Source organism: Chrysochloris asiatica, unplaced genomic scaffold (assembly GCF_000296735.1).
Source record: "Chrysochloris asiatica unplaced genomic scaffold, ChrAsi1.0 scaffold00003, whole genome shotgun sequence".
Classification (NCBI taxonomy): domain Eukaryota; kingdom Metazoa; phylum Chordata; class Mammalia; order Afrosoricida; family Chrysochloridae; genus Chrysochloris; species Chrysochloris asiatica.
In genome coordinates, this window is record NW_006408521.1 from 46,626,716 (window position 1) to 46,648,105 (window position 21,390).

General features: G+C 40.5%; 1 protein-coding gene across 4 annotated transcripts in view; it reads right to left on the reverse strand.

The window, feature by feature from the left end:
• KIAA1598 (KIAA1598 ortholog) overlaps positions 1-21,390 on the reverse strand; it is a 112,246-nt gene that overhangs the window by 50,044 nt on the left and 40,812 nt on the right. For all 4 annotated transcript variants that reach the window (XM_006831389.1, XM_006831388.1, XM_006831391.1 and 1 more), the window contains 6 exons: positions 21,042-21,136; positions 15,505-15,673; positions 12,763-12,860; positions 11,533-11,614; positions 7,846-7,940; positions 1,429-1,575 (listed from right to left, as the gene is read on the reverse strand). In XM_006831389.1, coding sequence (XP_006831452.1) covers positions 1,429-1,575; positions 7,846-7,940; positions 11,533-11,614; positions 12,763-12,860; positions 15,505-15,673; positions 21,042-21,128 — 678 coding nt within the window. In that variant the 5' untranslated portion in view covers positions 21,129-21,136. The remainder of the gene's footprint in view (positions 1-1,428; positions 1,576-7,845; positions 7,941-11,532; positions 11,615-12,762; positions 12,861-15,504; positions 15,674-21,041; positions 21,137-21,390) is intronic.

Sequence of the window (21,390 nt, forward strand, 5' to 3'; positions counted from 1 at the left end):
GGTTAGCAATCCATGTTTATTCTACACTGCCACACCATAGTGAGTGTGAAATGGTATTTCACTGTGGTTCTGATTTGCATTTCCTTAATGACAGTGATGGTGACCATCATTTCATGAGCTTAATGACCATTTGGGAGCAAGGTGACTAAAGCACTGGACTGCGAACAACAAGGTTGGCAGTTCAAGCTCACCAGTAGCCCTGCAGTAGAAAGATGAAGCTCTCTGTTTCTACAAATATTTGCAACCTCAAAAACCCTATACAGGGTCACTCTGAGTTGGAACCAACTCAAGGAAACTTAACAACACATCACCTTATTTCAATGCAGTACGTTGCCGACATGTACAATTTACGCAATGAGTTAACTACAAGTGCTTCGACTTTTCAGAACGAAAAGCTAAATTCTAGATAAGCGGAAGAAAAAGTACATTCTTTCTTTCTCTTTATTTGAAACAGTAATCCCTACATACAGGTACCAGCATTTCTTATTTAGGGGGAGAAAAAAAAAAAACCAACTCTGTGTCCCCACCAACTTTGTAAACAACTTCTGAAAGTCCAAAAATTAAATGTCAACATGGTGGCTGAAAGAAACTCTGACAGGTGATCATAAATAGCTGCGAACAGCCTTTCTTCATAAGCTAGGTAAGAAGAAAGCAGTATAAATAGTGATGTAATTTTTCCTAAGTGGTTTCTTTAATTCCAAAGCCTTTGTTCCACACCTCTTTGCCCCTCCTCCTCTCCCACCTTCCACAATCACTACCCTTTTCTGCCCAGCACCCAGGTAGCCTGTGTCAACTGGAATAGCTCCACTCATACAAACTGAATAACCACTTAAGCCTTTAAACATATATATTTGTACAAGTTTACAAAATCAGAAATTTTCCTAAGCAAACAATTACCACGAACATAGACTTTTCTTTTTCTGGACGCGCTCCAGCAAGCTTACTTGAGACAAATATGCCCTCCTAAAGGAGTCCTGGTGTGGCACTGTGGGTTAATGCGCCAGACTGCAAAGCCGTTTCAACTGCAAGGTCAGTGGTTCAAGCTCACCAGCTGCTCCTCGGAAACCCTATACAGGGTCACTCTGGGTCAGAATCAAGTCGACAGCACTTAACAACCATGCATGCAGTCCCCCAAAAGCCCAATCAACTTTCAGACTTGCACACTCTACGTTACTCAAAATGCTTTTTGAGTCAGATCTCTTTCCCTTACTTCTTCTGATCCTTTGAACACTTTAAGAATCATTATAAAGTCTAATTGTGTACAATATATTTTAATGGCGCATGGTATCAAGTTCATTGGCTAGATTTTTTTTTTCCTCTAGACTGTCACTGGAAGAAATCAGTAACTAAGTTAAAATATGGAATTATAAGTGACAGGAACTAAATATATATGTATCTTTAAGACTCTGGGAAAACATCTAACGTTACCTTTTGTTGATGCTGAATTCTTTCTTCCTCAAGGAGCTGGGTGAGTTTGGCATTTTCATCTAACGCTTTCAAAAGCTGCTGGTCAGGAGCAGAGGTCTGTAGCAGAAGGCAGCTTTGTCTCTTGAGCTTGTTTTGTTCAATGAGCATCTGTAAAAGTTCATTATGAAAAAGTATAAAGCAAACAACCCCCACACAATTACTCAACTGCAACTTGAGCGAAAGGAAAAGAGCATGCCATTTTGATTCACAAGTTAACAGTAATTTCTGAATTGCACAATGTAAGAGTTTCACAAGTAGTAAATGTTATAATTCCCTTCATAACTTTTACCCCTGTCCCCCAAAAGGAAAGTAGAAAACAATTTAATACTTCCGTTTTTATTATTTCATTATTGTTTTGAAATATATTAATACTAATCATCATTGTCCATGTTAGGGACCATTGAGTTGGTTCCAACACATAGCAGCCCCATGTATAACAGAACAAAGCACTGCCTGGGCCTAGAACCAACCGCCTCACAAACAATTCTATGTCTGAGCCCCTCGCTGCAGCCACTCTCAATCCATCTCTTCCAGGGTTTTTCTATTTTTCACTGACCCTCTACTTTTTTTTTTTTTTAATGTTTTATTGTGAATTATGTGATAGTTTACATGGGAGAGCATTAGTTTTACATTCATCCTATCATATATCATTTCATTGCTATGATTACAATCCCCTCCATGCATCATCAACCAACCAAAGGGTATACCCTGCAAGCCTGCTCCCCGGTTGTCAGCACACAGCCCCTCTCCCTCTCTATGACCGACCGTCTACTTTACCAAGCATAAAGTCTTTCTCCAAGGACTGGTCTCACCTGATAACATGTCCAAAGTACGTGAGATGGACATGGTCCCCATTGTTACTTCTAAAGAGCACCCTGACTTATTTCTTCTCCTGGTAGTCCGTAGACTAGATTTTGTCACAAATATTCTTTGCCAATATTAAAATTCAAAGACATCAATCAGTTTTTCTTCAGTCTCCTTTATTCACTGTCCAACTTTTACATGCATGAGGCAACTGAAAATACCGTGCCTTGGGTATCAAGCACACCCTAGTCTTCGAAGTGACATCTTTGCTTTTGTAACTCCTTGAAGAGTTCTTTCGCAGCAGATGTGCAATGCAACATGTCATTTGATATCCTGACTGCTGCTTCCATGGATGTTGTTTGTGGATCCAAGAAAAAAAAAAAAAATCCTTGACAACTTCAATATTTTCTGTTTATCATGAGATTGCTTATTGGTCCAGTTGCAAATATTTTTGTTTTCTTTCTGTTAGGTATAATCAATCCATACTGAAGGCTACAATCTTTGATTTTCATCAATCAGCAAGTGCTTTGAGGCCTTTCAATTTTCAACAAGCAAGCAAGGTTGTATCATCTGCATAACGCAGGTTGTTAGTGAGTCTTCTCCAATCCTGATGCTGTGTTCCTCTTCATACAGTTCAGCTTCTCAAACTGTTTGTTTGTTCAGCATAGAAACTGAGTAAGCTTGGGTAAACGACAGAACCAGGGTGCAACCTTTCCTGGTCTTAAACCTCACAGTATCTCTTCATTATGTTCAAACGACTACCTCTTGATGGATGTGCAAGTTCCACATAAGTACAAGCAAGTGTTTTTGGAATTCCCATTCGTCACAACGTTACTCAGAATCTGATATGATTCACACAGTTGAATGTCTTTTCATAGTGTCAATAAAGCACAGGTACACATCTTTCTGGGATTCGCTGCTTTCAGCCAGGATCCATCTGATATCAGCAATGATATCCCTCATCCCATAGCCTCTTCTTCACCCAGCTGAAATTTCTGGCAATTCTCTGTTCATGTACTGCTTCTACCACTGTACATTCATTGTATCAGCTCATCATCAGAACAACCCTGTAAGTAGGGACTGTTTTCACCCTTATCTCCCTGCTATTCTGAGGCTTAGAGAAGTTCAACAGCTTTCTACATGACACAGCTGCAAAACCAGGATTTAAACGTGACCTGAACGAATACCAAGGCCCATGTTTTCACTACCTGACTAATTACCATCATTGTTTGGTACTGCCCAGTCAGGTCCGACTCATAACGACGCTCTATAGGGTTTATGAGGCTGTAGATCTTTGCGGGAACAGAAAGCCTCATCTTTCTCCCCCAGAAGGGCTGGTGGGCTTGAACTGCTAACCTTGCAGTTAGCAGCCCAGCTCGTAATTCAGTACAGTGCTACCAGTGGTCCTACCTTCACTGTTTACTGAACCAAAAGTTTTACTTTAAGTCAACCCAGTGGTTAAATTAGTTAACGCTAGATAAGTAAAGGAGAGAAAGAACAGTGATATTTATTGAGCACCTTATTAAGCAATTTACATATTAATTAACCCTTTACAATGCTACCTGATTGAAAAAAAATTATTTTCTATCTTTGTGTTAGTTCTTTACCCTAACGCTACACAAGTGGGCCAATGGGTAATCCAATGAAATGTTTTACAGGCTCTGAAATTATACCCATTTATAGAGTTTTACAAACTCTGAAATTCGACCCGAAGGCACACAACCACCACCACCAGTTACCAAGTCGGTTCCGACTCATAGTGACCTAGACTCGTAGTGACCCTACCTAGGGATTCCATGACGGTATGCCTTTACGGGAGCAGCTGGTGGATTAGAACAGCCAACCTTGAGGTTATTAGCAGATCAATGCCTACCCCCCAGTACCACCAGGGTTCCTTTTGCAAAACTAAGGTCCTGAATATAAGCTGAACAAATATAAAGGAAAGAAACTGCTGTAAAATAACCAAGATAACTTGTGAAAAAAAATCCTCCTTAGACCATCTAAATGTTAAAATACTCCTGGTGCAGGCACCATAGGATAAGTCCTGGACTGTTAACCACAAGGTCGTAGTTCGAACCCAGTGGCTGCTCTTTGGAAACCCTATTCAGAGTTGCTATGATTCAGACCCGATTCGATGGCATGTAACAGCAATGAACAACACCAAAATACAGTACTTTTACATAATTCCTTTTCTAAGGAAATTTCCAGAAAATTCAAAGTTACTAAACACTGATGAATTTGATTGTTTGTTATAGTAAGAACTTGTTGGTTAGCGTTAGGAAATTGGTCCCTTAATTTCTGTATCAGACAAATAACACCATAGGTATCAATTTCAGAAAATCTATAAAACTTCCCAAAGAAGAGTGAAAAGAAGATGATGATCTTAGGTCTTTTATATATATAATTCTTTACAAAACAGCACTCAAACATCATCTGAATTGCTTGGAAGGGGGATAGGGTGGGGGGAAGGGGGAAGAGTCAATTATAGATTGTTTTCACATGTATATTGAGAATGTAGGTTAGACAAGGAATCCACATTTAAAAAAAAAAAAAAGTAAACTGAATCATAAGAAAAAAATACTCAAGAAATACAGGAAAAGTCATTAAAATTTAAATTGTGCTGAAGAAACAGACCACTTACAGAGTTGTGTTGTTGTTGTTGTTAAGTGCCGTTGAGTCAATTCCAACCCATAGCGTCCCTGAATAGGGTTTCCAAGGAGCAGCTGGTGAGCTTGAACCACTGACTTTGCAGTTCAAACGACTTTGCAGTCTGACGCATTAGCCCACAGCGCCACACTTAAAAGAGTTGTCTATTTTCTTCTTGATTCGAGGATCATGTTTTTGTTGACACAATTTAAGAATAGTTTTATTTTTTACTCCTAAGGAGCCCTGGTAGGACCATGATGGTTAAGCACTAAGCTGCTGACCCCAAAATTGGGTGGTTTGAACCCACCCACTGGCTCTGTGGGACAAAAGATCTAGCAACCTGCTCCTGTAAAGATTACAGGGTGAGAAACCCTACGGGGAGCTCTGCTCTGACCTCCAGTGTTGCTTTGAGTAGGACTAGACCCGACATCACACAACAACAATATAGGAGGGGGCTTCCAAAAGCCCCCTCGTGGTAAAACTCCCTTATCTTCTAATTCCATTTTCCCAAAAACTTCTGGAAACCCCCTGGCACGTTCCTTTTGTAAACAAAACCATAAAATAAATTAGCTGAAAAGAAATGTTATTTTGAAGGCTCTAGATGCTAAAGCTCTGGAAAGACAGGGGACCACGTTTGCTTTTCTCACTACGGAATTCCCAGTATCAGCACAGCGCCTGCGCACAGCAGATGCTGAATGGGATGTCTGCTGAGTGCCCCAAGGAACAAAAGACAACAGGGTGGAATCGCTTTTGTAAAACTAAGTTATGTACCATTTTAGCAGTAGTTATGTGTTGAATTCCGCAGGAAAAAGATGAGGCGATCTGCTCCTGTAAAGATTTACAGCCTCGGAAACCCTGTACAGGGTCGCTATGAGTCGGAACCGACTCCATGGCACTTAACAACAACAACAATGTGTTGAAAACCTGAGAATTTTTAAACCATGCATAAGGGAAAATATGCTGGTTCCAACTGAACTCTATTATTAAAAAAAAAATGAAAAAGATGTCTTCTCGTTATTTTGTTGATTGAAGTTAGGTATTGTAAAATCAACGCGCCTCACATACATACGCTATCATACGTGCCGCTGCTCTTGTTTTCCACCCTCTAACCTCTACCTCCTCCTCAATCTGGGTTAACAAGTCAGCATCCTTGTTTCTACCAATCTCTAAGGCTTACGGCCAGAAGGTAAGCGACAGAGTACATCATCCATTCTATATCATTAATGGAATCTTGCTTCTCCCATCTCTCGCCTTTGCCATCAAGTCTTCCTTCAAGCTGCTTTGTATTCCAACATTATTGTACAAACACCTGATGGAAAACGGAAACTGTCTCTCCAAGGAAGGCCCTGGCATTCAGGTCAGAACGAGACCACATTTTCACATCATCTCCACCACTCTGCTCAACTGTTTATTTCATCTTATGATTTCCATCACCGCCGCTTCCTTCAAGAAAGCTTTGACACACTTCACTTCTGTTTCCTTTTCTTCTTCTTCTTCTTCCAAGGAGAACAATATTTACTCACCTCTCATTAAACTCTCTGAATAAAATGAATCATAATATTTCAAATCAGATCTGTTTAGACCAGACCTTTTGTAGAGTTCGTCATTAACACAGGTACACTGATGCACACAGAGACTCCTGTACGGAATCTGAATTTCAGGTGTCATTCTCACACCCCCATGCTTTGTCTCCCTTCTACACCTCCGATACCTCTACCTATGATTGCTTTTCCTTTCCTCAGCTACTTTCCTTCAGTCCATAGTATGCATAGATGCAAAACAGGTCTACAGAAGGGAGCATTCATGGCCAGCAGATCAATACCCTGAGCTGCTAAGGTCCAGCCGACTGGTGCCTTGTCATCTCAGGAAAGCAGGCCCCAAGCCATGGAACAAACACCCAATGCCCGCATATCAACAACAGTAAATTGGAACATGAGAAGTACAGACTTTATCTTGAACATGAGAGGAAAATCACCACACTGATGAAAGGCCGAGCTCATGGATACACACAACACAATGTCCACAGCTGGCGGAAGACTCCATTCACACAATGCGAGCGCTGAACAGCAGCTGAAGAGAAATACTGATACCATGAGATTGTTATCTGAGATGGCATATGGGGCTGCATCCCAGATTCTGAAGGCTGTTGGGGACTCACAGGTATCTGTGCAGAAGCTGGACCTCCCATCACAAGTAATGGGCAGCCCTAACTAGAAATCCTTTCCCCTATATAGCATTTTGTGGTTTGCAAAATAGTTCTTTAAAAAATTGCATCACGTCAGCCAGTAGGCAGGCTTGCAGAATGTGCCCTTGGGTTGTTTCAATGTGTATATATTCCTGAATGTTTTTGTATACAAGAGGGAACAGAAGTAAATACTGTTGAATGGTGATGTATGTAGTGGATTGTAATCATTGCAATGATACGCAATCTGATCAGATGAGTGCAAAACCTATGTTCTCCAATGCAAACTATTACTCAATGCACAATAAAACCTTTAAAAAAAGAATCCTTTGCAACAGCTTTGCCTAATGCAATGTATCATTTGATTTCTTACATGCTGCTTCAATGAGCACTGATTGTGGGTCCAAGTAAAATAAAACATTTGACAATTTCTAAAAATAAATAAATTAATTAAAATTGCACCATGTGATTCTAAAATCTAAAATTTCATTAGGTAGGCATCATCCCCCATTTTACAGATGGAAAAAGGGAAGTCCCAAGAGGCTGTAGGACTGTCCTCTGAGGCCATGCAAAGACAGGGACAAAAACTGAACGCAGATCTCCTGAACCCAGATCTCCTGATACCAACTGTAGGGCTCTTACTGCTATTTCATAACTGCTGCCCTAAACCAGCGGACTCGTAACTCAAAATAGGATGTTCTCATGCAGCTTCACAGCCAAAACCTAAGTCTCCATGAGATACTCACCTCTTGTGCAAAAGACTCTGCTTTCTTTCGAAGATCCTTTTCCAGCTCCAGAGTTAATTGCATATCCTCATATTCTTCTACTGCTAGCATGGACACTTCAAAGGACGAGAAAAGGAAACCAGACCACACGTTACACAAATGATCAGGGAGACAGGTGGCAAAAAGAGTACCTAGAAGATTCTTCAAACCCTCAGCCACTGCTGGTTGGAATACAAAGTGATAAAAACCTTCTTAGAGGGCAACCTGGCAAATCTAAGCTCCCTTTGACTCTACAATCCCGCTCCCAGGAATGTATATACTAAGGCAACAACACATCATGAGTCCATACAGATACTTAGTTACGAAAATGCCTTCTACATCCTTGGTGAAAATAATGCAACACTGATGGGTCTCACACTGAAGGAGCAGTAACTGGTGCTTTTTATAAGGAACCGCCCGCATGCATCCGCTCCAATTATGTTGCAAAAGCACATTTACTGGAAGGTCACTGATGATATAACAAAAAATATTTTAAGGTGCAAAAAAATGAGTGCAGAATGAGTCCCTTTTTTTTTTTTTAACAAACGAGGAGGAGAGATGTGAAGGGTAATGTTTTTGTTAAGTGCCATTGAGTTGGTTCTGACCCATAGCAACCCTGTATTGGGTTTCCGAGGAATGGCTTGGTGAGCTTGAACTCTGACCAAGCAGTTTAAATGATTTAGCAGTCTAGCATATTAATCCACAGCACCTCACGAGCACTCTGTCAAAGGTAATAGATCTGCGAAAAGATGCTCATCTGCATGAGTGATCAGGGAAATGCAGAGAAAACACAAAGAGTTATGTTTTCACAGCTGGCAAAAGGTATGTCTAGGCCAAGTGTTGGAGAGGACCCTGAACAATGGAGTCGGGCACTGCTCCAGGCATGTCTACTTAAAAGCAACTTGGCATTATGAAATAAAGTGGAAAACAAAATTTGATGTCTAGGCATACATTTTAATGGAACTTTCAGACAGATATACCAGGAGGCCTGTCTAAGAATTTTTCAGATTAATGTGACTTTAAATAGTAAAACACTGGAAAGACCCTGACTGTTCACCGACAGACTAGCAGACACGTGAACTCTGGTAGAATCATCTCATAATTGGAATTCTATCTGGCAGTGAAAATCACAGCTATCCGCTTCAACATGAATAAGTCTCACAAATACAAGAAAACGAAGCTGCAGAAGAAGGCATGCAAAACAGTTTTTATATAAAAAATTCTAAACTTGCAAAATTAGACAATGTGCTGTTTGGGGATAAATACATATTTGGCAAAACTTTATACAAAAAGGGAGGGGGAAAAAAAAAAAAAAACCCAAGAGAAGGCTATGACTAGGGAGTGATACTTGGGGGATTGGAAGATACCAGCAGGGAAAGAATTATGTGTTTCCCTAGTATTCTCCTTGTTTTCCATATAAGAGAGAGCGTCAGAAAGTTCAAAGAAATTTTTCTTGATCTTCTCTTACTTCCATTTTACCATGAACTTTTAAAAGCCCCTTGTATCTTCTAAACAGATTGAGTAAAACAATCCAATGTCTGCATAGGAATATTTTAAAGAATGGAAAACCAGATGTTAACATTAATAGTGCTTATCTCTGGATTGTAAATGTCAGATTTTTAAAAAAATATATATAAATCTTTCAACTTCTCACTCCCCAAAAGTATGTTACCTAAGTAAAAGAGCAGAGGGGACGTTTGTACTTTTTATGTGTTATGTACGTTTACAATGAAGAAAAACCAGTCATGGGGCCATTCAGGTCCAAATGTTGTTGTTGTTGTTGTTGTTGTGTGCCATTGAGTGGTTTTAACACAATGACCCTGTATAGGTTAAGCAAGAGCGGCTGGTGGTTTTGAACCACCAACTTTTCAGAGCTAAAGAATGACTGTGGGATAGAAACCTTCAAGAAAACGGTCCTGTTGAGTAAGAGCAGCATGAATTCCACACAACGTGTGCTATTTGGTGGTTTATTTTGTTAAAGTGTGATGCTGAAAGTGATGCTGGAGGCAGTGATGATACGGTTAGAAATTAGGCACAACACATTAGCCTCTCTATCACCTTCTAAAGAGGCCCCTCAAACCTGAACTGAGTCCTATCAATAAAATCTTTGAAAAGACTCTCTTAATGGCTGCTCTCACACACTGTCCCACCAGGGCACTTCAATCCTAACTGACTAAGGACTGGGTTGCTGTGTAATGACATAGCATTTCAGACTCTGTAGTCTAAATCTACTGCCTCCGCAGACCAAAGACACATACAGTCTTAAGCAATGTAAGTGGTGGTTTAGGATGGGAATTAAATGTCCCTGAGGGTTACGTGATTTGCAGCCTTATTTTCAAAAAACCAAGAAATTTCATGAAAACAACAAAGATATGACTATCTGAATCCCTAACAAAGACAATGGACTCTCTTTTCTAGGTCCAGAATACTGGAAAAAAAAAAGTAAACTTTCACACGGTCTAGGTCTTTTTGACATGGATTCTGAAAGAAATTAGGCTGGCCCTACTAGTGCACTGATTTCTATAACCCCTCTCTCATTCTAGTTGGGGCTCTCTGGAGGCAAGACGGACCCTTTGTAGAACCTGGTTTCTACCATAGTGCGTCTCAACTGAGAATCCTCCTACACCATGTCCACCATCTTATATGAAGAGCGAGCTGAGGAACTACAACAATCTAGAGCATCATCCACACCGAACCACAAAATGCTTTATTATTATCATTTTTAATCCCAATTTATAAATGAGCACAGGTTGAGAGCCACCACCTAGAACAACATGGGAAAACCTGGAAAAGCTGGAAGATTTCCTGAACTCAGAGGAAAAAGACTGTTATTAAACCCTAACCCATTCTTCAGTAACTGAAGGAGTCAGAAACAACAAAAAACACCTAAGTCCTCTTCCTTAGGCTTTTGCAGAACTGCACAAGGGCATCACCCCCTTGGCCTAAACTGAGAAACATCAGAAAAAGTCCTATGAGACTGGCGGCTATTTCATAACAAAAATGATTAAGATCATATTTTAGAACGTTACAGAGTTTTCTCTGGGCATAGCCATGGCAGAAATGTCCTTTCACTCCAATACCAAGTCTGTGCCTCCCGACCAATGTGTGTGTGTGTTCATGGGATTCTTACAAGTGATCATAAACCCCTCATCACACTGGGCTCTAGGCAGCTCAGAGCCAGATTTCTGGCACACGGGTGGGCAAGCGGTGAAACATTCGAATGGTAACACACTCTGGGTACCAATCTACACTCTCACTTTCCCTTGGATCCATTCCCCATGTCCTCTTAACTTACAATTTTATCACACCATATATATTGCATGTATTTATGCAAACATCCTAACCTCCTCCTACAACGTACCAAACATATAAGCACTGAGCAGACAGTATGGTCCAAATCATAGAATGTAGCGTAGAAGAGAAGCAGTAGTTAGTTTTGAAGTTTCAAAACGAATGAATCTCAAGTTCCTCAAAAGAAATGTCTCCAGATTCTAACACGATTAATAAAATAACAGGAATAGGGAAAGTCTGCGGCAAGACATTAGGAAAACAGTACAAGAGGAGATTCTGGCTACAGAGTCTGGGCACAGGCCTAAAACCCCACGGAACAGACATCCATAAAACCAACAGTATATGTCTTTGAGAAAAAAACCCAACACACATGCATACCTCTATTGCATTTTTCTAAGACTTTTCTCTGTTCAAGAACTTCTGAATTCAAAACAGCTTTTTCCTGCTTGACTTTATTTACCTAAAAAAAAAAGTGTGAGAATGTGAGGAGAGAAAAAAACCACCAGAATTTAAAATCTGGCACATGGCAACTTGAGATACTGAAATTGCTGTTCAACTTTCAACACGAAGTTACAACTGAAAGCAGAAATTGACTTTGCTGCTTTCGGCTTTTATTAAAGTTCTCCTTAAAGCTTCAGAGACAGGTTGTACACTTGGTACAGAGCTTAGCTTCAAATGCCAGTTGGCACTGTATCAGTCCTGACGATCACAGTGTGGTAATCATGCCTTGAAAGTAATAGCTATGGGGGGTGGGGGGTGGGGAAGGGGCGAAGACAGATAGTTGTACCTTAGATTGCCACTCAGAGGGTCTTAAGACCCCAATCGCTCACCGACGTAGGATGTAGAACATTGTTTTTGTGTACTATGGGATACCAATTAACCTAGGGGTCATCTGAAATTATGGTCCTGAGCCCCCAGGTCCAGTGAATCATTCCCTCCAGATGTTTGGTTATTTTGAGCTTTTTGTAACTACTCCCATATGCTCTACTATATTCAGAGTTGCTAATTTTAATGCAAAAAAATCCAAACAGAGATCAGCACTTGAGTCATTTAGTCATACACAAGTGAGATGGAGATTTGCAAAGGTAGATCCTTATTTGAAGGATCATGCAAAGAGAGGCAATAATCTCTTTTTGCTCTTAAAGACAATTCAAAAGTGAAAAAAAGATTCTTTAAAGACTCAAACTGATTCTACCATCCACCACACTTGTCTGTGTTGAAGGGACACGGAGGACAGTTCTTCTCACTGGGCCAGCCATATACTAAAGAAGTAAAATACCTATTTTCTTCTTCACCACCACAATAAGGTGGAAGACTTGACACGGACCTGATATTTGCACACACATGCAGTCAAAATAGAGCAATGACAGGGGGCACTTGAGTATCAGTCTGGTGTCCTGCTCATTAGTCTAGACAGTGGCACATGCGTGCTGAAGCCTCTTCTCTACACTCCACTGAATATGTGAAACAAGGGCGAGAAGACTGAAATTTGCATATGGCTCTCCCAGCAGAAATGAAACAGCTTCCAGTAGACAGTTTCTAACTTAGCCAATCTCCAAATAGCTTAAAAGACACCAAAGGCCTTGCCTTCAGATCTAAGATACGTACTTCTTCAATTACATCTGCAAGTTTGCTCTTGAGATTTTCCAGTTCAATGGCTAAAGTCTTCTTTTCCTCCTGAATGGATACAATTTGATCTTGAAGTTCTGCATTTTAAAGAGAAAATAAGAGTGGGGATGGGATGGGGGTGGTGGGAAGAGAACACAATAGGAAAAAAATCTGTTTTGAAAAGAAGCAAGCATCTGATCGAATAATTTAAAATGCCAGACCAAGTACACCTTAAGATCAAGGTTATTCAACAATAAAAGTAGAAATGAAGATGCAATGGCCAATGGGATCTCATTCGAGCTGCCAGCACTAGACTGCGAAGGTTCAAACCCACCAGCTGATTCTTGGAAATCCCATACAGGATCTCTATGAGTCGGAACCAACTCAACGGCACTCAACCATGCTGCTGTTGCTACCGCTGAGTACCACAGAGACAGATCCAATTCACAGCAACTCTATATAGGGATACAGGGTTCCTGAGGCTTGATTTGTGGGAGCAAAAAGTCTCATCTTTCTCCCTTGGAGCAACTGGTGGTGGTTCAAACCACCTACCTTGTGGTTAGCAGCCCAATGCTTATCCTACAGAGCCACAGAGCTCCATTAGCCATGGTTAGGAGCAATTTTCTGTCAGGTAATCTTACTACATTAAATGTACCAGATCTTGTTTTCTATTCTATTAAACCCATATTCTAGAAAACCACCTGCATTTTGGAAGTAGATTTCTTTTTTAAGCTTTAAGCAATACAAATTAAAGCAGTGTACTAATTTCTTTATTATTTCACAATGGCCGTGGGTTCTTGTCACAATACAATATAAACAAACAACTGGGCAGTTAATAATTTGGAGATTTTGATTTGAAGAAAAAATCCTGATTTGCAGCCAATTTACAGCCCTTAAACATTATTTGAACTGACTCAAAATATAAGCTATTTGAAAGAAGGGTTAATGCCAGTAATTTTCTCTCCAGAATTGTAGGTGTTTTGTTTCTTAATTTATTTAATATTTTTCATTATTGAGACTTAATGAGAAGCATGTTACTAGAATGAAAACATCAGCAACTGTAAGCGTAAATGCTTCTGGTGTTAGACGGAGATACTTCCACCATTCAAATGTTCAAAAACGTACACAGATTAGCACAAAGTACTTCCATTTAGACCCAGGCCGGCTGTTCTGCTACTTGGTTTTTAACTGTTTTAAGTTCTTACCCATCTCCAGGGGCAATAAGAAACCTGCTAGGTAGTTGTTTATAAACTAAATCCAACTTTTAACAAGAACTCAGCTTGAAGTTCTCAGAGATTTATTTCTAAATCACTTTCTCCACTGGCTGGCTAATCCTGAGCAAGAACAAGAGGCTGTTCCAGAGGAGAGTCATGAGCAAAAGGACGTCCGTTAAACTTCCTACCAATTTGATCTTGTCTTCGGTAAAGGTACAGGAGGAGCCTCAGTAGAGCAATGGGTAAGTGCTCTGCAGCTAACTGAAGCGTCGGTGGTTGCGATCCGCTTCCACAAAGATTAAAGCCTTGAAATCCTATGGAGCTCTTCTACTCTGTTGCTATGAGTTGGAAGTTACACAACGGCAGCGGGTTTAAGGGGACGCAGGGTTAGGGAAAGATGGTATTTGCAACATCCTTCCCCATTTATACTTTGAATGGAAAGTATCTATCAAACAAGGTGCACTCCCTTTGACATAGGCACGAAGCTAAACTGTTCCAATAGTTATGGGGTCCAAACCAGCTTTCCTACACATTTAACATGAACAACGTGTTTATGTTAAACACACATGAATAAGACCACCCACCCACTCCCACTGAGTTGATTCCAACTCATAGCAACCCTATCTATAGGGTTTTCAAGGCTAAAACTGTAAATCTTTATGGGAGCAGACAGTCTCATCTTTCTCCCTTGGAGTGGCTGGTGGGTTTGAACCACTGACCCTGCCTAAATCCAATGCCTACCCAACAGCACCACCAGGGCTCTGTGAATAAGACCCATGAATATTAAATAGATAGATCACATGATCTTCAGGAGCTCTGGTAGCATAGTGCTTATGACTCAGGCTGCTAGCCTCAAGGTCAGCGGCTCAAAACTACCAGTGTTTCCACAGGAGACAGATGAGGCTGTCTGCTCCCGTAAAGATTTCTAGCCTCGGAAAACCGTATACAGGGTCACGATGAGTCGGAACCAACTCCACGGCACAGAACCGCCAACTACATCACATGATCTTGCCTTACAGCACTCCTCAATGACCCAGCCAGATGTTGATATAGCACAGTCAGTATAGCCCACTGCCTGAATCAGATGGGAAACCGTTTGAGAGCAGAGACTACGCAAACTGGGAAGGAATCTTCCTCAAAGATTCCAACAGCGAACCAGACCCACAGGAGGTGCTCAGTTAAGGATATTTTTATTCACTCGTGCTTTCTTTTAACAAAGGTATCTCAACACAGAGTCTATATTCGTAACAAATGTATAGTCTAACCAGCTATTGCTATCAACACAAAGTTTTCAAAAGTGTCTAAATCCAAACAAGAAAGTATAAAGCACAGTTGCTATATCCTACCATGATGATTCGCAACCAAGCGACTTCCTGGGCTTATAATTAAATCACAATTCCTGGTGGGGAAGACGGGGTTAGACCAACTATCTTTTAAAGTTCCCACATTGATTCCGATGTACAAAGTTAAGAAGCATTGTCCTCATGGGAGCCAAAACTATGCTCAATGACTAAGCTGTGTGTCCCACCTTTGATTTGCTTCTGACACTGCACTGAGACACACGTCTCTCCGGCACCTTCTGTGTCCGCAGCCGAATCGTCACCATCGATGTTGATCTCTTCAGTTATCACATCCGGTCCCAGCTTTGCCATGCATAGCATGCTGATTCTCTTCAGTGTTTTATTTTCTTTATTTAGCTAATACAAAATCGAAAAGCGGTTATTTTAACAGCAAATGAGTGTCTTGGGTTTTAAAACAATAGATAAGCTATTTGGATTTCTTGTCTGACACATCCATCAACATTCACAGCAGGAAATGACAACGAGCAACTACCATCAAATAAGGTTCTAGTTACACTTTGTACTCTCAAACATAATGTTTTAACTAAGACCTGATACCTGGATGGCAGTCAGCAGCCTGTGGAAACGCCAATTATAACTGATAGGACATATTTTGTTGTTGTTAAGTGCCATTGAGTCAGTTCCAACCCTTATCGATGCTACATAGGTTTTCCAAGGAGTCAACCATACTAGTATAGATTAAAACAAATTTCAATTCATTCCTAGTCATTAACAGTCTTCAGAAACATAAGTCACTGGAAAACTAAACTTTGCAAGTTTAGATCTTACACCAGAATGACACGTGAGGTACTTCTCTTGCCTTAGGCCCTTCACATGAGCTCATATGGAACCTTGGGGTTTCGCACAGAGAGAGCCCAGCCCACTTCAATCTGGGTGATCTGATTCTGACCTCAATAAAATGGACCCTAAATCCAGTGAAACTTGTGAGTGCTGAACCTTGACAGAACAGTCCTGTTTTCCTAAGTCTCTCGCACATTTTCCACCTTTGAGTCTTACTTACTACCTTTTTCTATCACTCATTTTAGTGGAAAAATACTGATAGGTTTCTGCCTTGCATAGGGTGCAGCTTTCCCCAGGGCAGGGTCTGAAACATAAGACAGTCCACTGGCATCTACAGGGAATTCTCCTGCTAACATAAGATTTTCAGTGGTCAGCCATTCAGCAGTGGCCCACCTCTCCTTCTTCCACATCTGTCTTAGTCTGGAAGTTCCAATGAAATCTGTCCACCACGGGTGACCCTGCTGGTATTTAAAATACCAGTGGCATAGCTTTCAGCATCACAGCAACACACAAGCTGGAAATGGCTAAGAACCTTGGATTCTTCCTGAGGAACCTGGGGAACGCTATCCAGAGACTCAGACATAGCCTTTACCCTGTGTCCCTCATTGTGCACCCAGTTTCTAGCTCCTCAAATCCCATTAGGAGAGTCAAGGACAATCAATGAGATCCATGATTGCCCCCTAGTCCTCTTCCTTCCAATGGAAAAGTCAAGTAAGCACGGTTGTGGTTGTCTGAAACCATGACTGTTGCAGTGTAGTACTGGAGGAATGAGGAGTCTTCTCGTCACCTCTCAAACCAGGGCACCTTTCCTGGATATGTATGTCAAGACAAAGAGTCACTGATGTAGGGCTACACAATATTAAGTCTCTTCCTCTAGAATTAAACCTTCCAGGGATAAACTTTTCTCATCAACAAACTATAGAGATTAAAATAGTCTCAATCCATAGGGCACTATGAAGATCAAATGAGATACCGCATATATAGTACTAAATACACTAACCTTAGTGAGAATTCTCTAAGTAAAGCTATTAATAGTAACAAGAGGTTTCATTTTTGTGTCTTACTTTCTTTTGTAAATCAGCTAGTTTTTGCCAACCAAGGTTATAAGGGGGCTTCAAAACAATTCATAGCAAATTCCACAATCTTTTCATTCCATTTCTCCATGAATGTTTTAAAGTCCCATGCGTTCCTCTCTGCATTTTTACTGCCTTCAAGATACTCATGAAAAAAAGTACAACTATTCACTTTCGCCATCTGATGCTTAACATCTTCACTTCCCAGAATACCATCACAAGAATACTGGAGAACCAAAAATGCCTGTTCCTCACTTAGTAACATGATGAGATTTCAAAGATGAGGTCGTTTTGCAGAAGTAAGCATTATCTGAAAATGAATGACCATATCAAATCAGAAGACGGAGAATGACTACATCACTATGTAACTGTCCAATCACAACATGACATAACTAACTAAACCACCTGGGATCACGGCTCAGCCAAACTGACATGTAACCTTACCCATCACAGCCACTGTTACTCTTGCCTCGCACCCTGGCATTTGTCACTGCCAGACATGCATTGTTAATGTGAAAAATAGTTGGAAAGTAGATTTTTTAATATTGTCACACTGTGAAAAGTCGAGAGAGCTAGTGAGTGAGGACTACGTGGAGGTAACGGTTCTGTCTTCAGAAGATGTTTGATGCCTCGATCAAACCAGGTACCAAAATCTACTAGCTGCTGTCTGGCTACAAGTCAGCTGTCAATAAGTCGACCTCCACTCATGCCAACTCCATGTGGATCAGAACTGCACTCCACAGGGTATTCAACAGTTGATTCTTTTGGAAATAGGTTGCCAGAACTTTTTTCTGAGCTGTCTCTGGATGAACTGGATCTTCTAATCTTTCAGCAGCCATTCCCACCACCGGGAGACTCTGTATCATGACTACTCTGTTTAACAAAGTAATTAGTTCAAGCAAAAGTCAGCCAGAAATTTTCCTGAATCTTCTCTAAACACGATTTTCATATTTTGAAAGAAAAAAATCGAACATATCTCTACATGAGAATTTGCGTACATACTGAGTATTTTTGAGGACTATGAACTCAAAAATTTTGGCTAAGCAATTTCATAGTAGTTATGTTTCACTGGAAGTCCTGCTGAGGCACTGCAGGATAAGCAATGGACTAACCACAAGGTCAGCAGTTCAAATCCACCAGCCTCTCCTCAGAAACTCCATACAGGGTTACTATGACTCATAACTGATTCGACTCGACAGCACTTAACAACAACACACTTTTATTGAGTCATAGGTTAATAGTATATTACTTATTTTTGGAATTCATCTATCTTTAGTCACAGGGCAAAAATAAATCTTTTATGACCCCATAGTCATTGTACCTTCCACCAGATTCAAATATAAATTACAGTTGTTGTGTTTGTTTGTTTGTTTTTATTGGGTACATTGTAATGAAGATTGAAAGAAACAACATGAACATGTTAAACGGTTTTAGACCACAGGACTTAAATAGTTGGTCTACGTATATTAGTTTAATCTGTACAGTTTAGTAAGGCCAAGTATCCTGCCCCCCTTTGTTTAAATTGTAAGGTCAAACTGAGTCATAAGAATTAAACTTGGTATTCATCATTAATTTGATGGCAAAGATTTATAAATAAAAGAATTCATGGAATTTTCGCTGCTCAGAAAATGGAGCTTACCTTAAAATGACAACTGATACCTAAATCAGGACATTTATTGATCACATGTATAATGAGGTGCCCAAATTTTCCTTTCAAAGCTGTAGTTCCTTCCACATCCAATAAGAAAACCTATAGTATTTGAATAAGTAGGTTTGGTAGGTTGGCTTTTAGTCCAGGGCCCCAGAGTCCAGATTATGTTCTCAAAAGCACCCTATGTGTCCATTTTCAAAAAGGCACCTTAAGTAATAGGTGACAAGCCGTATTTTAGAGGATTCTATGGTAAAGATTAAATTACTAAAATAGCTTTAGTGGTTCATAACCAGGAATGAACATAATAGTCACCAGAAACTTTTTCAACATACTCACTTCTGGGGCACAATCCTAACAAAGAGTGGGTCTGGGGTATTCTTAAGACTACACTCTAAGTCCATACTGACATTTAGAACAAGACAATTATGGCCAAGAATTGTCTTGCACGAAGCCACCTGTTATTTTAAAAAGAGAAAGGAGACTAAAAATAGTTCTTAAAAGGGGGTCATTTATGGACCAACGATGAAACAAGAAGAGTGCACCCTGCTCTCACCCCATTCCTAACGCTGGTCCATCAGGTCATTTAATAGAAGACAGCAGCAGCTCAGAAAGAGGAAGCAAACTGCCCAAAGTTACATGTGTCCACAATGACAAAACCTGTACATACCGCCTCCCAAACCACTGCTCTTTTCAAACACTCGTGCCAGTCCTGAGGAGGGGTCAGAGTTCTATACAGAAAAGCAAGCTGCAAGTTTAAAAGTGCAGGAAGACCCCCTTCTCTACCATTGCAAATTTAATAATAGAAGAAAACACAGCCAGAGACTATCCTTAGCAGTTTATATGCTCTAAGTACATCATTCTCTACTTATTGCAAAAGAAGACATGAAGGAAACCAAAGAGAATCCACATAGTACCGTGGACCACTGAACTCCCACACCAGCCTTGTTTGGAAAGCCATGGCTTTCTAGGATAAGCACTTGACCTCAAGGTCAGTTTGAACTGCAAGGTCGTGGTTCAAACTCACTAGTCGTTCCTGGGAAACCCTATACAGGGTCGCTATGCGTTTGTTGGAACTGACTAGACGGCACTTAAACAAAAGAACTTCAGACAAGGAGCAGAAGTTACATATATACACACTTCTTTACTTAATTAGGTTCTGACTGAACAGCTCATGAACTGTAATGTTGTTGTGTCCTTATTGCAAACAATGAGGCAAATACCTCCATCAAGAAAACTTGGGAATGTAACAAAAAGGGAGTCCGTTTGTTTATTTCTTTCTGCGTAGGAGACCTTCAGTCACATTCACAGAAAGACTTTGGAAGGGGGAGATGGGAGAAGAAACACAACCAGCATTACTAATGAAATTTGGTGGAAAATTACTGTAATCCGTTTTCTGATGAAGTGGTTCAGATGCATTTTACCCAACCCAAAATACATAAGACAGAGATAAACACATTCTTTAATAATAATGTACTTCTGATGAGACAGAATATAGAAAATTACACACTTGGTAAACCCATCAGCTAGAAGCAATCAGTGGAGCAACCAGAGGTCACCTTTAGCATGCCCTCGCTTTGCTTTCACAAATAACCACCTGAAAGGCACGGCTTCACACGACTTTTCCATCTGATTCAAACATGAAGCACTCGTTACTGTTTTCTGTCACACCAGGTTAGGCTGAGACTTGCTTACCATCATTTCAACTAAATGTACAGATAGATGCTTTTGGAAAGTTCAGTTGAGCAAAGCCCCCTGGGACTTTTTCCTATTCAAAAAAGTCATTTGTTGTTGTTGTTAAGTACCATGGAGTCAGTTCCCACTCATAGTGACCCTGCACAAGGTTTCCAAGGCTGCAAATCTTGACGGGAGCAGAAAGCCTCATCTTTCTCCCACGGAAAAGCTGGTAGTTTCACACTGCCGACCTTAAGGTTAGCAGCCCGATTTGAAACCACTTTGCTACGTGGGCATAAATACAAACAAGCACACAAGCTCTTTGCAGAATCAAATACCCCTTGCATGCAGGCAGATATTTACAGAATCATACTCCAGGATTCCAACACCTTACAACACTTTCTTCCGCAGGAAACTGATTAGACAGAAAAGCACAAATAAAAGGGCAGAAGCCACTAGATGGAAAACCAGGCTGAACTGAGAAAGCACAAGAGGAAGAAAGAGCTCCTGCATTTGAACCGTCTCTTACCTTTGTTGCCAAAGCTTCCGCGCTTTCTCGACAAGTCTTCTCTATTTCAAGATGGTTCTGCATAAAATTAACTTCCTCTATCACCATGTGAGAAACTAGGAATGAGGGGGGAAAAAACATCTCATCATTCAAAGATTAGTCAGCTATTCCAGAAGCCCACGCATTGTGTCCCATGATGAAGAATGCTTCAATTCTTTTAGCTAGCCAGACCTCTAGATGTCACTGGAAAAGATCTTTAAAAGCAGGCCCGATAAAATTTTAGCTAACATTTGAATGCAGCATGAAAAGAGAAGACAAGGAAAAACTTATACTGCTGTGACACACATTTTAAGAAAGCTATTTAGGAGAT